The sequence below is a fragment of the Sinohyriopsis cumingii genome, chromosome 13 (assembly GCF_028554795.1).
Source record: "Sinohyriopsis cumingii isolate HCF-2022 chromosome 13, ASM2855479v2, whole genome shotgun sequence".
NCBI classification, from domain to species: Eukaryota; Metazoa; Mollusca; class Bivalvia; order Unionida; family Unionidae; genus Sinohyriopsis; species Sinohyriopsis cumingii.
The window spans coordinates 70,450,937-70,469,290 of NC_142973.1; the positions used below are offsets into that span (position 1 = coordinate 70,450,937).

Sequence of the window (18,354 nt, forward strand, 5' to 3'; positions counted from 1 at the left end):
AGTCAGAAACCTTTAGGGATACAAGCCACAGATGGTTCCAGATAAAACTATAAGTAATAGTTCTTTTTATGTTTACAATATATACATGTAGTACTTAATTTAGTATTAGTAGCAAACATGAACCATTTGCACTTGTTTCATAGTTGTTGTTTGTTTTAGTTTTACAGAAGTGCAGTTTTGTTACCACATATAGAATATATTTCTTAACCTGAAGAAGTCACAAATGATCGCAGGGAGACTCAAATTTGTAATAACAATTGATCATTAATCCATGTGAATTTTAATTGCCCATGTCCTTCACAGATATTCACATAATGGATTTTAATATTGATGGATATTATGTTAAAAAGTCAATTAAAGTCAATATATTGATAAATGATTTATAATGGAAATCAAGTTGACATGCAGTACTCGAAGATTCATGCATTAGCAAAGTTGGAGTTGCCTTCCTTGGGGTCCAGAATACTGTAAATGTACATGCATCCATCAGTGGTACATATAATAAACTGAAACTTCATACTGCCTAGAATTGTATTTGTGAAGCTTTAGAGCTGAATCCATCACTATGTTGGCACTGATTGGTTGCTGAAGTTTAATAACTTGATTAGCTACTTTACAATCCATCAGCATGGCTATTAATTGGATACAGCTTCATGTTTTTTGTACCAATAAACACAGCTTGTGGCGTTTGCACTGTCTTAAAACACCACATCAAGGTAAAAATAAATTCCTAAAAATGAGAAAAGATGCAAATTTGTGAATTTTTAAGAACTTAGTTGTTTTTCAGTGTCATTGCAAATATTAAAGAATAATCAACAGATTTTTAAAAAGGCAATAACTTGGGTGGTATCTGTTGTTTTAAATTTTTGCAAGAAACATGACTGACCATGCACCAGATGTTGACAGATTTGGTTGGAGCAAAGCCATTTGTATATATGCACATCTTCAGGTGAGGACTGTATTATTTACCATGTTTGCAAATAAATAATGACATATTTTCAGCATGGCATAGTAAGCAATTAACTTTCAAAAGAGTGCATTCAAAAAAGTATTCGAATGGGTGATTCTGTTTTACTTAACATCAGATGTGTGCAGTTTTTAATAATTTGAAGTACAACTTCAGGTTTGATAATGTAGGATTGAAAAACCTGACATTTCGATGCTCCACACAACATATAATAGTGTTGCACCATTGGCATTATGTTAACATTACCAAATATGTTTTTGGAAAAGTGAAAAACTGTCCATTACTTAATAAGGGCAAATGACTTAAGTAACTCAGTGCCCCACTTTGCACTCTCTCTTTCATTGAAACTCTAGTGCATGCTTGCTGTTGTTATACACAGTAAATTGTGCCCACTTTATTTTGCCACCTCAGCTCCACGGATATCAGTGGATGCAGATATGTGAGTATCAGAAAATTGAGGGTCATGGGTTCACTGAGGATCTATGGCTGGTTATTCAAGGTCTTGGATGTGCTGAAAGCACTTAAAGAGAACTCTTACTTCAGTATGAATTTTTTTATCAAAAATCGCACCAATGTTCATTCATGCACAGATAGAATTACCAGTGTGATGAAGGAAAATGTCTGTATTATCAGTAGGGATGAAATATGTGTGTGTGATTTGGATTTTTAATGTAGCTTTAACAGTTTTTCATTCATATCGCTATGATGTCTGCACTTTGGCAGTTTATAGTGATGTCAAGTACTGGGGCATCGTCTCGCAGACATGTAGCATGATGTCCCACCCAGTCACATTATCCTGACATCAGGTCAGCCAGTCCTATCACCAACCTCTTAATGCTGAGCACATAGTGTGGCAGCTGCTAGTACTATTTTTATAAGTCTTTGGTATGACTCAACTGGGGTTTGAACCTGCAACCTCCTGAATCTGAGGTGGATGCTAATCACTTAGTAGTGGTAAAATGATACACAGCCTATGATACACAATGTCATACCAAAGGTCATCCTTAGAAGGTCTGTCACTGGTAGGTGGTGCCATTTGTTATTTCCTGACATATTGGTTGGATTTCTGATAAGCAGATTGCTGACACAGACAGACTTATCATCTGTTGATATGCTGCTTGCATCCATGACAAGATCTAAAAAATACTTTCAAGCATATTACCTGTTAGGTGTGACCGCTTGGTAGTGTAGTGGTTACAGCGTCTGCCTCAGATGCAGGAGGTCATGGGTTTGAACCATGGCCGAGTCATACCAAAGACTTATAAAAAAGATACTAACAGTTGCCTTACTGGGCGCTCAACATTAAGAGGTTAGTGTTAAGACTGGTCGGCCTGGTGTCAGGATAATGTGACTTTGTGGGACATGATCCTACATGTCTGTGGCATGATGCCCCAGTGCTGGACATCACTATAAACTGCCACACTGCAGACATTGTAGTGATATGACTGAAAAATTGTTAAAGCTATGTTAAAAATCCAAATCACACACACACACACACACGCACACACACCTATTAGGATTTTAATTAAGCCTGTCAGGCCATTTCAAGCTCCTATGTTTTATTAGGTGCAGGACTCCTCTTGGTCACCACACCCCTTTTTTTGCACTGCATGGATATTTTTAAAACATCTTATTACCAGTATCATGTTTTGACTTAAATTTGGAAGTAAGTACAGTGCTATCTTCAAAACAGAAGCAATAGTGCAGTTTCCTTGTTGAAACGAAATCTTATCTTGCACAAGTCCAAGTATTGGAGCCGAGATGACTAGCAACCAAATCCTTCACATTGTACTTCCTGCAGATGCAAAACAACTGCTGCAGCCACAGACACTCACTTCTGCCAGTAAAAAAGGAATTGTTGACAACACACACTCCCCTTCTACAAATTAACAAGGTAACTATAACTCCTGCAGTTTGGAATCTGGTCGATTGCTGATTTTATGCTAATTTTTTTAGTCAGTCAGCACGTTTAATTTACATATATCACTGTAAAAGGAGACATAAACACATACGATTTAAGTACTTTACTTGTCATTTATTAGCCACTTTTGTGTTAAGTTTCTCCATTGCTTTATATCTAAATGCACCTAGTTTGGATGTCAATACTTCCAGTGTGTCATGCAATGAATATGCCACAAGTTATTATTTTACTCCGGACTTGAAAAAGCAATAACCACCAATGAGATTTAAGTGTCAAATATTTCTCTGCATGACACCAGAATTATAGCCTTCAGATTTGATGAAAGTAGACAAGATGCAAAGCAGTGGAGAAACTTCACCTAATGTGATTATTAAATGATGCCTAAAATACTTACATGGAATACAAACCGGGAGTGTGTTCTTCACACTAATTTATGTTATCGTGGTCAGAGTGTGCGGAAGGGATACAATGATGCGCATTAAATTGGCAGGGTTAGGACTTGGCATATTTCAAACCATAGCAGTGAGCACCTGTGTTTGTTGGTTCGCAGAAGATGAGACGAGCAGGTGTTGTTAATAGTTTCTATTTTACTGACAGAAATGAGAGCCTGATTTGGCTGTCTCAAAAGAATTCTCAATTTAAAAAATGAAAGTGCAAACAGCTAATAGTTATTCATGATTAAAGTAACTTGTATAGGGTAAGTATAATTTTGTATTGATTCTTCGCCTCTTTTTGATATGCAAAAAGGCATTGATGCATTGATATGTCGATTAATCATGTCACCCCTAATTAACAGTGTTCACTTAATAGTTAACTACCAAAAACTTGACTTTGACTTTGTGAGAACCAATTTATGTCTGGTCATACTGCTAGCCATGTCTGACCACAGCTCTGTGGAAGCTGAAACTTTATGACAAAATAAAAGTTTGATTATCATGTGAATTTATTCACTTGCAGTCAATCTGCACTCTTGATTATGAAATTCTAATCCTTTGCAGCAGGCAGAAGGAGACAAAATGGGATGAGATGAACATAATTGCTACCCTTCACCCACCAGACAAAGATTATGGCCACATGAAAATAGATGAACCCCCAACCCCCTATAACAAGTACTCTGACCCTGAAGATGAAGATGAGAACAATGAGAAGACAGGAGAGAGGAGGGGGAGCCATGGGGTAGATATGGTAGATCCAGAAGCCCTAGAATCAAGGTAAGAGCCAGCCAGATTGTTTATGCATACTACACTTCCTGATTTACTCTTGCATAAGGCTAAGCTTGTCATGTTATAATGTTGTGCATCCATTTTTTTTTTCTTCATCATTTCTGCACATTTACTGAAGTAATCCACAATATAACATTACCAAACTTTGTAAGTAGTTTGCATTTGAGACCCATTTTTATAGTTCAAGGTTCAAATGTCACAGGAACTTAAAGAAGGAAAATCATTTCCACACAATAAGTTGACATGTATACCTTGACCCAATTAATAAAATGGTTTGCATTTGAAATAAGATAGACAACTGTTGAATTTCTAGCTCAAAAGTCATGGTCACATTCACTCTAAGAAGAAAAATGGTTTCTGCACTGTATCTTGAGTTACTTAACACCTTCTGTGACCAAATATTGTTGATGGCTTGACGTTGAGATAAGGAAGATACCTATTCATTTTGGGGTCATAGGTCAAGTGAAGAGAGGAAATATGATTTCCACTCAACTACTTAATTTCTGTACCACATGCCATGTCTAAACATTTTAGTTGCAGATCCCAGTAAAATGACTTGTTGATTTTGGTTATTTTACCCTAAGGTTTGGAACTAACTATTTTTATTACATTTGTTGGGGTATTTTCTGGACATAGCAAAACACAGACTTACCATGTGATACTGAGTTTCAATCATCGGGGTGTTAATCGTGTCATTTTGTAAAACTGCTTGGTGCTCAGTGCTCTTTAGGGTCTATAAAAATAACATAGAAAAGCATATTAAGTCCACGGGCTATTACGTATTTTTCAGAGGTGTACCATTTTGTAAGTGAAAATACTAAATTTGAGAATAAAATGTAGCTGAATTTTGGGTAGAAAAATAAGGTCCTCAGTGCCAATAAGCCAAGATGAAGAGGAATTCTTATTTCTGCTGGTTGAATATACAGCCATGCATCATCTGCTATGCAATTTTCCATGTTTACTTTTTTTGGTACAGTGTTTCGGATTTAGGCTAATGATAGAAGCCATACAGGTCATTACATAGACTTGGTTTCTACAGAGAGCATGCAGGTGACAAGGCATAAACATGTCTTCTTTAGCTGGTAATAAAAATGGCAAAAAAATATATTTAAGTTTAAAATATCGGAAATTAAGGCATGCTGTGTTTCATTATAGATGAATCCTCAGGACATCACTCAGATTTCTGCTGGAGGAACCAGCCTTAGGAATGCAGTTAAGACGTGTCATTTGGGTGGTCTCCATTGTTCATAAACACATGTACAACTATATTATCTTTCTTCCACACAGGAAGTACTCTGGTTTTGCTTGGATAAGGAGTGAGCCAATATCAGACTCTGCTGTTTGGCCTACATCTGAACCAAGAGCTTTTAGCATGGTCATGCAAGTAGTTGCACCCCATTTAAGGTCACTATATATCCCACTCCTACAAGCAACTGGTAGGTTTATATTCTGAAGGCAAATTCACCCCTGCTGTGCAAATGGCTCCATAGTTTCAGCAGACCACTGGAACCTCATTTGCATATAAAAAGGGAATATGTGATATCTAGCAGCTCGCTGGAGTCCTAATGATATATACTCTCCCAGTCCACACTAAACCTCTGTATTTCTGGAGTTTTCAGTCCTAGATATTTATACTAACATAGCTGTCCACACGGAGTCTATGTATTTCTAGAATTTTCCTTCCCAGAGACTTATACTAACTTGGCTTTCCACCGTAAGTCTCCCTACTTCTGCCAACCAGACATTGTTCAGAATGAAGGTCATATGACCAGACTTAATTTGTTTTATAATTTATTTTGCTCATTTGTACTTGCTTTAACCAGACATACGTCTGTGGTTGAATTATTGTGTGTTCTTGGTTGTCTCTATAAATCTAGTCATAGAAGCCATGAATACCAAATATTTTTAAATTTTTCATACAGCTGCTCATCTGTAAATGACATTCTCAATGTAAACAAGAAAACAGCAACAAGACCCCTTGACTTGACCATACATCGAACTTTGCTGTTTACATACATAACGAAAAGGGGGAGAAGCAAATAAGGATGAAATCACTTCAAGTCAGCAGACCAGTGGGTGAAATGACATGTTTCACCATGAAGATTAGTGATTCTGGTCATCGCTTTTAAACTTGGCAAAGATTACTTGAATCCTGTTTATCCAAATGATCCATTTACTTTATTCACATGAATCAATTCAGACATCCTGTGATTCATGACTACTTTTTCTGTTATACAAGATGGAAATAATTGTATACAAATTCTCCAGACTGAAATAATTTTACAAGTTTCAGGTTTCAAATGCCCAAATTTTAATACTGGATTTCTCACTGTATTGTTCTTCCCCTTTTCAGGTTACTAGGATTAGATGAAACAGAGAAGCCCAGAATCCGGCGAGTTTCAACCACAGATTCTTCAGATGAGGAAGAAGAAGAAACAGAAGAATTGAAAGGTAAACTAATTTTACTTGCTTACAGGCATTTTTATTTACAGTGGTAAGCTTACTGAGATTACGTTTTGAAAGGGCTACATTTTAAGGCTTGCAGTGGTGATGGGTTGCCATTTTGATGATTGTCACTTGGGTTTGGGAACAAACTTGTCAGTTTCAGAGTTGAAGATCAAGGTCATTGTGACTGAAAGAAGAAAATTGGTTTCTGCACCAAAGCATTAGTTCATCATCACACACTTGGACCAAGGTTTGGGGGTGACTTGAAACTGCAGTTAAAAACTATAAAAGTCAATGTCATTGTGCCTGAAAGAAGAAAATTGGTTGACTAATAATAACATACCCTAGAAACTGTCCTATTAGTTTAACATTGTTGCTACAGTTCAATATCTGGTGGTATTGTTCATATTTCAGTAAAAATATTTGCCTCTTACTCTTATGGTAATGATGTGCCCACATTCAGTGAACTACTTAGCTACCAAGCACTGGCCACATCACAAATCAGACATCCACATTCAGTGAACTACTTAGCTACCAAGCACTGGCCACATCACAAATCAGACATCCACATTCAGTGAACTACTTAGCTACCAAGCACTGGCCACATCACAAATCAGACATCCACATTCAGTGAACTACTTAGCTACCAAGCACTGGCCACATCACAAATCAGACACCCATATTCAGTGAACTACTTAGCTACCAAGCACTGGCCACATCACAAATCAGACACCCACATTCAGTGAACTACTTAGCTACCAAGCACTGGCCACATCACAAATCAGACACCCACATTCAGTGAACTACTTAGCTACCAAGCACTGGCCACGTCACAAATCAGACACCCACATTCAGTGAACTACTTAGCTACCAAGCACTGGCCACATCACAAATCAGACACCCACATTCAGTGAACTACTTAGCTACCAAGCACTGGCCACATCACAAATCAGACACCCACATTCAGTGAACTACTTAGCTACCAAGCACTGGCCACATCATAAATCAGACACCCACATTCAGTGAACTACTTAGCTACCAAGCACTGGCCACATCACAAATCAGACACCCACATTCAGTGAACTACTTAGCTACCAAGCACTGGCCACATCACAAATCAGACACCCACATTCAGTGAACTACTTAGCTACCAAGCACTGGCCACATCACAAATCAGACACCCACATTCAGTGAACTACTTAGCTACCAAGCACTGGCCACATCATAAATCAGACACCCACATTCAGTGAACTACTTAGCTACCAAGCACTGGCCACATCACAAATCAGACACCCACATTCAGTGAACTACTTAGCTACCAAGCACTGGCCACATCACAAATCAGACACCCACATTCAGTGAACTACTTAGCTACCAAGCACTGGCCACATCATAAATCAGACACCCACATTCAGTGAACTACTTAGCTACCAAGCACTGGCCACATCACAAATCAGACACCCACATTCAGTGAACTACTTAGCTACCAAGCACTGGCCACATCATAAATCAGACACCCACATTCAGTGAACTACTTAGCTACCAAGCACTGGCCACATCACAAATCAGACACCCACATTCAGTGAACTACTTAGCTACCAAGCACTGGCCACATCACAAATCAGACACCCACATTCAGTGAACTACTTAGCTACCAAGCACTGGCCACATCATAAATCAGACACCCACATTCAGTGAACTACTTAGCTACCAAGCACTGGCCACATCACAAATCAGACACCCACATTCAGTGAACTACTTAGCTACCAAGCACTGGCCACATCACAAATCAGACACCCACATTCAGTGAACTACTTAGCTACCAAGCACTGGCCACATCATAAATCAGACACCCACATTCAGTGAACTACTTCTAGCTACCAAGCACTGGCCACATCACAAATCAGACACCCACATTCATTGAACTGCTTCTAGCTACCAAGCACTGGCCACATCACAAATCAGACACCCACATTCATTGAACTGCTTCTAGCTACCAAGCACTGGCCACATCATAAATCAGACACCCACATTCAGTGAACTACTTAGCTACCAAGCACTGGCCACATCACAAATCAGACATCCACATTCAGTGAACTACTTCTAGCTACCAAGCACTGGCCACATCACAAATCAGACACCCACATTCAGTGAACTACTTAGCTACCAAGCACTGGCCACATCACAAATCAGACACCCACATTCAGTGAACTACTTCTAGCTACCAAGCACTGGCCACATCACAAATCAGACACCCACATTCAGTGAACTGCTTCTAGCTACCAAGTACTGGCCACATCACAGATCAGACACCCACATTCATTGAACTGCTTCTAGCTACCAAGCACTGGCCACATCACAAATCAGACACCCACATTCATTGAACTGCTTCTAGCTACCAAGCACTGGCCACATCATAAATCAGACACCCACATTCAGTGAACTACTTCTAGCTACCAAGCACTGGCCACATCACAAATCAGACACCCACATTCAGTGAACTGCTTCTAGCTACCAAGCACTGGCCACATCACAAATCAGACACCCACATTCATTGAACTGCTTCTAGCTACCAAGCACTGGCCACATCACAAATCAGACACCCACATTCATTGAACTGCTTCTAGCTACCAAGCACTGGCCACATCATAAATCAGACACCCACATTCAGTGAACTACTTAGCTACCAAGCACTGGCCACATCACAAATCAGACACCCACATTCAGTGAACTACTTCTAGCTACCAAGCACTGGCCACATCACAAATCAGACACCCACATTCAGTGAACTACTTAGCTACCAAGCACTGGCCACATCACAAATCAGACACCCACATTCAGTGAACTACTTCTAGCTACCAAGCACTGGCCACATCACAAATCAGACACCCACATTCAGTGAACTGCTTCTAGCTACCAAGTACTGGCCACATCACAGATCAGACACCCACATTCATTGAACTGCTTCTAGCTACCAAGCACTGGCCACATCACAAATCAGACACCCACATTCATTGAACTGCTTCTAGCTACCAAGCACTGGCCACATCATAAATCAGACACCCACATTCAGTGAACTACTTAGCTACCAAGCACTGGCCACATCACAAATCAGACACCCACATTCAGTGAACTACTTCTAGCTACCAAGCACTGGCCACATCACAAATCAGACACCCACATTCAGTGAACTGCTTCTAGCTACCAAGCACTGGCCACATCACAGATCAGACACCCACATTCATTGAACTGCTTCTAGCTACCAAGCACTGGCCACATCACAAATCAGACACCCACATTCAGTGAACTACTTAGCTACCAAGCACTGGCCACATCATAAATCAGACACCCACATTCAGTGAACTACTTAGCTACCAAGCACTGGCCACATCACAAATCAGACACCCACATTCAGTGAACTACTTAGCTACCAAGCACTGGCCACATCACAAATCAGACACCCACATTCAGTGAACTACTTAGCTACCAAGCACTGGCCACATCATAAATCAGACACCCACATTCATTGAACTGCTTCTAGCTACCAAGCACTGGCCACATCACAAATCAGACACCCACATTCATTGAACTGCTTCTAGCTACCAAGCACTGGCCACATCACAAATCAGACACCCACATTCATTGAACTACTTCTAGCTACCAAGCGCTGACCACATCATAAATCGGACACCCACATTCAGTGAACTACTTCTAGCTACCAAGCACTGACCACATCATAAATCAGACACTGATATTCAGTGAACTACTTCTAGCTACCAAGCTCTGACCACATCATAAATCAGACACCCACATTCAGTGAACTACTTCTAGCTACCAAGCACTGACCACATCATAAATCAGACACTGACATTCAGTGAACTACTTCTAGCTACCAAGCGCTGACCACATCATAAATCAGAATAACAGTTACCCTTTCTACCTGACACTAATGCCAGAGAACTGACTGCCTGAGATTGTTGATGTCTAGTATTGCTCTTTATATGCTGTTGTTGTTGTAGTGTTTAATGCCATTTTTCAGCACAAGATAGGCTATACATGGCGGCCAGTATAACTGGTGGAGGAAGAACCCTGGAAAACCCCAGGAAGAACCACCAATCCACAAGAAGCCACTGGCAGGCTTTTGCACATACCCACATTCGCAGAATCTGAGACTTGAACCCACACAGACAGAGGTGAGATGTCAGTGATCCACAACAGTGAGCGCTTTAGACCACTTGGCCACTCAGGGCCCCCCTCTCTCGCTCTTTATATGCAGCAGATCTAGAAAGTATCATTCATCTTAAATAGATAAAGAGAATCCAAAGACTTACATTTAAAGGAGAAAAAAATTGGTTTATAAAATTGTTGATCATTAGTTCTTGTACAAGAGAAAGAGAGACTAGCAGTCCATTTCAATAATGCATCACTGAGCAACCATGTAAACAGTGCGCATTTATCCACTCAGAATAACACTGTGTTATTCTATACTAGGAATTTAATGAAAAACTAGTGACTCCAAAATGAATTTATATCCTTATTGTTAGGTATTATCTAAGACTGATAGGCCACAATACCTTATTTTTAGGTATTATCTAAGACTGATAGGCCAAAATACCTTATTTTTAGGTATTATCTAAGACTGATAGGCCACAATACCTTATTTTTAGGTATTATCTAAGACTGATAGGCCACAATACCTTCACAATAATCTTGTCACACATTGCACATTTGTTATTTACCTGCCACCGTGACAGCAACATCAAATAAGGGCAGTCACAAGAACCAAATTTTGATGGAATTTTTTTCTGGTTTATCCTTTCATAACTGTACAGTGCATCTTCAGTTTTTCATAGGTGTATTGTATTATTTTTTACTAACCAATATGTTGCTTTGCTATGTGATATTTTATCGTCTTTAAAAAACATTGTTCACAGATAAATTAAAATGGTTCTGCATGATAGTATTTGTTCTGCATCACAGAGATTGACTATACTTTGTGGATGACTTTCATTCAAAGTAAGGTTGAAAACTTGTTTTTTGGGGTCAAAAGTCAAGGTCACCGACTAGAAAGAGTCATTCTAGCAGTAAAGAAAATAAATTCTGTTAAAACCTGAACAGAACAATTATTTTGCTCACATTACCTTTTAAAGTTTTTTAATTTTGATCTTTACTTTGAAAATTTGGCTGTAAGCGCTAGTATGATATTTAAGTCATGGTTGTCCTACCTGGTCTTGTTGGCCTTATGAAACCCCTGGGCTTGAGTATAATTTGTGCCATTTAAATGGTCCTTGCTTGATTTATCAGGTTTTTGGAGTTTCTGGACTTCAGATGTAGTATCTGCAGTATGGTCAGTCATGTTTATTCCCAACTCCACCTCACCCTTTTCATAGCAGGGATGTTAAAATGGGCCTGTCCTTCTTTCTTGCTGTTCCACATTCACATAGAATAACCCCTATAATATTCGAGTTAAGCCAGATTTGGTATGCTGCTTGATACTGAGACATTGTCAGACCCACCATTTTTTATTAATTTACACAGCAACTCAAATATATTATTGTCAGATTTCATCCATATATGGATTGCAGATTCATATTGAGAAGACCTTGTCTGTTTGTTAGCCTTCTGCACCATTGTTTAGCTGAGTTATATCCCCTGATTGCCAGACTGACTCACTTTCTTTCCCATGCACTTGATTAATATTTGATTTCAACAAAACTAACTTGATATTCATGAGATGATGATTGTCATTATTGTTCATCATTATTCAGTTTAGTTACAGCCTGATTGTTTAGACCTACCACTTGTGTTTAGAATAACTCAGTTGTTATTGGATTTCTTTTTGGTGTTTCCAACCAAATTTAGCGTGAGTTTGATTTTCATTACACCTTGGCTGAGTTTGATTGCAAGCATTCTATATCATTTTGTGGAGTTATAAGCCTTGATTGTCAGACCACTTTTATTTATTGGATTATAACTAAAAAAATTATATTCAGCTTGATATTGATAAGACCTCAGCTGAGCTGATTGTCAGGGTTCTACGTCAGACCCAATCACTATGGTTTCTTTACTACTCCATTATGATTGGATTTCAACCAAATCTGAAAGAAGACAGCTGAATATTGATAGGACCTTGGCTGAGCAACCATGGTTGTCAGCATTTCACCATTATTATTTAGTGGATTTACAGCCTCTGGTTGTTGGACCCATTTACTTTCATTCCTTTACAATAGCCAGCATGATATTGAAGCGAGTTCAGCTGAGTTCATTCATCAGCAATCTACAAGAATTTGAGCCTCTGATTGTTGGATCCACTTATTTTTGTTTCCTGACGATTATTCCCTTAATTATTATCATGTCTCTTAGAGACCGCTCCGGTGGCCTAGTGGTTAGAGTGTCCACCTTGGATACGGGAGGTCATGGATTCGAACCCCAGCCAAGTCATACAAAAAACTTATAAAAATGGTACTAACAGCTGTCTCACTTGGCACTCAGCATTAAGAGGTTAGTGTTTGTACTGGTTGGCCTGGTGTCAGGATAATGTGACTGGGTGGGACATCATGCTACATGTCTGTGGCATGATGTCCCTGTTCTAGACATCACTATAAACTACAATGCTGCAGACATCATAGCAATAAAAATGAATTTTTTTAAAGCTATGTTAAAAATCCAAATCACACACACACATGTGTCTTAGAGTACAGACATCTTGATTTGGCCCATTTAACCCATCGGTCCAGAGAAGCTTATTGGTAAGATTGCACAAAATCCACTCAATGTAGACAATTTAATTTACCTAGCATGTTCATTGATCCAGCTAGATAGAACATGAGGTGTGTTCCCACACCCTCTACCTTCAGTGCCCTTCCTATTGCTCTTGGTGATCTTCCAGTCCCCTCCCAGCCTCTGCCTCTCCTCAGATTGTTGTATTCTATTTATTCCACTAATTTTTCTGTTTATTTGATGTAGGATAAACTTATGAATATGCTTTTGTCAGTTTCTGCTTCCAAAGAGATTAATGTCAAAGGGCAGATGAATGGTCTTAGATATTCAGCTTTACAGATCACTAACATTGCATCTCAGTCTGCATGCATTTCCATCTTGGCTCGGCTAATGTGGGTATGTAAGAAAGCTTGCCATTATCTTTCTGTGGGACAGTGGTTCTTCACAATGTTTTCCTGAGTTCTTCCTTTGCCAAATCTACTGGCCACCATGTACAGCCAGCCTATCATGTGCTGAAAAATGACATTCAACGCATAGAAACCAAACAGAACCAAACTGATTACATCCTAAATTTCATTGTTGACATTAAAACTTTTTCTAATAAAAAATGCCCCTTTAGCTTAAAGTTCCCCATTTCCCCATTTCCCCTCCTATCTCTAAGAAATTCTTAGCTGGGACATTGATATTTGCATGTATATGTAGAAGATAGGATTACATTATAGCAATTTTATCTAATATTTACAGTTTTATTGGTTGGAACTTGCATGTTTTTGAAAAATTCCTTGCTGGCATGATTAGCAACACTGGAAGTAGATTAATACAGTTTGGTTGCATATTGGTGTTCATTGAACCAATTAGATTTTCTTGCAATCACTGCAACTTGTTAAAACATTTTGGACAAAAACCTTGTTAGTGCAGTTAACCATTACTAAGCTTGAATTAGACAAATACAATTTGGTAGGCTTATCACTATTCATATGTAATTAATCTGATTAGATATTCAGGTCAGTGGAACAATTTTTCAATTTCTTTACTGAGTTTGAACATTTTTGATAAATTACCAAGTGATGTTGTTCATATTATTGCCCCCACCCCATTCCATGGTAATTATTTTATTGCAACAGCTTGTTTGCCATAAAGTAGTCCGAGTTTCCTCTCACCCTTGCCACCTCATTTTTTATATTTAAACATTCATGTTGAGGTGTAGTGTCAAAGCCAATTGCCTGTTGAAAAGTGTGGTGTCAGCATAACGTAGCCACTTGCTAGCCAGACTAGTAAACTTTTTACCTATGCCATAACTGTATTAAATTGATAGGAAGATGATATATTTTATCAGAAATTATGAGTATAACATTCTGTATGTACTTAACTGGTTGATGAAGATGATATATTTTATCAGAAATTATGAGTATAACATTCTGTATGTATTTAATTGGTTGATGAAGATGATATATTTTATCAGAAATTATGAGTATAACATTCTGTATGTATTTAATTGGTTGATGAAGATGATATATTTTAACAGAAATTATGAGTATAACATTCTGTATGTATTTAATCGGTTGACCGTATAACGTTGATGAAGTTTTACATGAAACTCACCGTTTGCGTTGCTAGTCACATGCCATAAATGGTTGTTAAACTAAATTTGATTTGCACATTGTGCCCTGGAACAAGCATTATTTCACAACTTGAACTTGCATCAAGGAAGTTTTACAAATGGAAAATTTAAAGTAAGGGCTACCTTGAAATCCCCAGTGTAGTTCATCTTCAGATGAGGATTTCATGCATCAAATACTGGCTGATGATTGTTTTGATGTCAATACTTTTTGAAGTTATGAAGTACATACAGTATATCAGGTATTTGGAACTGGAAAAAGTGTTAATGGAGATATCACTGGGTGATTTTGAGCCTGAAAATGGTGTTGAATATGAGTCCGGTGTACAGTACATGATGTATTGAGAGAAAAAAAACTGACAAAATTGAACATGCAGGTCAACCACCATTTCAGTAAATAGAGAAAAAGGCAGAATACCAAGCCAAATTTAAATCAGTTTGATTTAAAAGTAGATTGCAATTTTCATTTCTTTTCTCAAATACAATTTATCATGTGCCACAAAACTATATTTCACTATCAGCGTTAAGATAAACTGAATAAAAAGAAAGAATGAAAATAATGAAATCAAGAAGTAAAGATATTTGATCAAAATATCTGTCTGGTGGCTAAACTGAGTCATGCGTGTGATCAGATGGAGCAGCCTTAAAATGGCTTTGAATGTTGAATATAAATCACTGACAAGTAACTGGTAGTCTTTTTGAAAGTATTTAAATTTGTTGTCTTATTATGGATGAGAATGTCATGTATATGGATGCCAATTATGTCTGTCTATAATATGCATACTGGAAATACAACCAGTAAATCACATGCCATCTACTACTGACAGACCTTATAAAGACGGAACAACCATCAAGTTAATATGTGTATCAACAATGTATCTTAGGCTGTGTATCTTGAATTGTATCAACATGCAGCACAGGTGTATCCTTTCACCCCTACTGTTTATACATTACAATAAACGATGGACACTGCCCTTCATTTCATATTTCACTGGTTTAAGGCAGATTGGTTTGCAATTTTTTTGTGTGTTTAGCTCATGATCACCACTTAGATTTTATACATCCTGTACGCTGTAGATATAGAATCATGAAATCTTGTGTCCTACTCCATCATCACACAATTTGATCACTGAGACACATATTTCATGGTTCATCAACTTCAGTTACATTTTGCTTTAACTATTCAAGCTAGAATCAGTAGATTAGAGGATTTATGTTGTTATTATCACCCATACACAAACAAAAGGTTACTGTGATATACATTTCACATTTTACTGGCTTAGGTTTCGATTTTGACCACATAAATCTTTTGCATGGTATATAAAGAAATAAGTCATTATGGCTCCTGTTTTATGCTTCACTGTTACTTCAAATGTTGTATTTGATGTCAATTTCTCAGGCACTGTTCATGCTAGAATTAAGAAATCATTGATAATTTATATCTCTGAAAGTTCCAGTATTATGAGGCACCATAACGGACAAAAACGGGTCTAATCAGAAAGTTGCTGTTGAAATTTTAATGTCATATGTCCAGAATTGCAATTTCACGTGTTGTATCATAAATACTTTTTCTCAATGTTCCATTTTGTAGGTCAAGATTTTAGATCGTATCTGCTGAATTAAACAGTAGTTGTTCAAGGTTATATTTTCTATGTTACATGGCGGAGGTTGAAATTTCAGTGTCATGTGTTGAGAATTCCTAATTTACGTATGAGTTTATATTGAAAGTTCCATTTCATATGTTGAGTATTTAGATTTTATCTGTTGAATTACACAGTGCTGGTTGACAATTTGATGTCCAATATCGAGGTTTTCAATTGTATCTTCCGAATTACACAGCGGTTGTTTAAATTTTAATGTCACATGTTGAGTTTTAGTTTAACATGTTGAATCACGTTGATTGTGCTGAAAGTTCCATTCTGTATATTGAGTTTTTAGAGTATCTGTTGAATTACACAGCAGTGATTGGACATTTTTATTGTGCTTGTCAGAATTATTATTTTTATATGGTGAAATGCTGTCTTAAAAGTAACATTACACAATGTCCACTTTAACAATTCAAAATAATATAGAGTATTAAGAAACATCATTCGAGTACTAAATTTTGAGGCACCATTACATTTCATGCATTTACAGTTTGAAAGTTACCATTCACAGGTCGAGAATTACTATGAATTTCTTCACTAGAGGTCAGTCGTGAATGGACCACTTTATTTTTAACAAGGAGGCTGCTTCTCATTGCTGTGAAATTCAACAGATGAAATCTAAATACTCGCCATATAAAATTGAACTTTCATCACAAACAGTTGCATACAACATGTGATTCTCAACATATAATATTGAAATTTCAACCACCACTGTGTAATTCAGAATATAAACTGCAAAATGTTGACATAGGATATAGAACTTTAAACCACCATTGTATAATTCAACGTATGAAATCTAAAATCTCAATCTAGAAAATGGAACTTTAAGGACATGCAATTTCATCCAACGTGATATTGAATTTCTTGACATACATCAAAATTTCAACAGCAACTTTCTCATAGAACCAGCTTTTGTCTGCTATGGCACCTCATACAATATTTCATCTTTACTAGTTTTTGCTTTCAGTGTGACTACATGATATTTATGCCAGTTTACTCAGTTTTATGGATTAAATACACCTGTTTCGTAGACAATGTTCATGTGTTATTCTTTCAGGAGTATAGCGTAAAAATCTAACAGTTCAATACTTTGTCACTCAGATGAGAAAGTTTCTCCACATCACTGCCATCTCACGTCTGTCTGCATGGGTTCCAGTCCAATGATCGGCTAGCGTGGGTACGTGGGAAAGCCTGTCAGTAGCTTCTGGTGGGTCGGTGGTTCTTCCCTGGGTTTTCCAGGGTTCTTCCTCCACCAGTTATACTGGCCGCCATGTATAGCCTATCTTGTGCTGAAAAAATGGCGTTAACCCTTAGAACAACAAAAAAATCATATATTCAAGGTGAAAAGCTCATATTCTTTAAGATTCTTTGATTTCTTTTGGGATTTCATTCAGTATACTGGTCCCAGAGTATTGAAAACTATTTTTAAATAATTCTTTCTTTGGTTTTGGAATTATGAAGGTTTGGGCTGCTATTGATCTGAGGTTCAAAAAAATATTTTTCAGGTAAGCCTGGGAAGATAATAGAAACTTTATATTACTTTATACATCATTTTGGCTTTCGAAGGTGAAAAGGTAGAATGTTTTAAAGCAGTAATTGGCTCTGTCCAGTTTCCAGTTTGCTCTGTCTAATATTATTTTACTGGGTTGTTTTGTAAACGAAATATTTTTAATGTTAACGTTAAATGTATTTCCCCATAACTACAGTGATCAGTATGATTGTAGCTCTTATACAAAGTGACACAGTATTGTTTTAGAATGAATACTTTATTTTTCTTAATAGCCAAAGATAGGACTTTCTTTTCTTTATAAAAA

General features: G+C 37.6%; 1 protein-coding gene across 1 annotated transcript in view; it reads left to right on the forward strand.

The window, feature by feature from the left end:
• LOC149785800 (protein phosphatase inhibitor 2-like) overlaps positions 1–18,354 on the forward strand; it is a 41,511-nt gene that overhangs the window by 9,146 nt on the left and 14,011 nt on the right. Inside the window, exons 2-3 of the mRNA XM_089979734.1 lie at positions 3,887–4,099; positions 6,465–6,562. Coding sequence (XP_089835860.1) covers positions 3,887–4,099; positions 6,465–6,562 — 311 coding nt within the window. The remainder of the gene's footprint in view (positions 1–3,886; positions 4,100–6,464; positions 6,563–18,354) is intronic.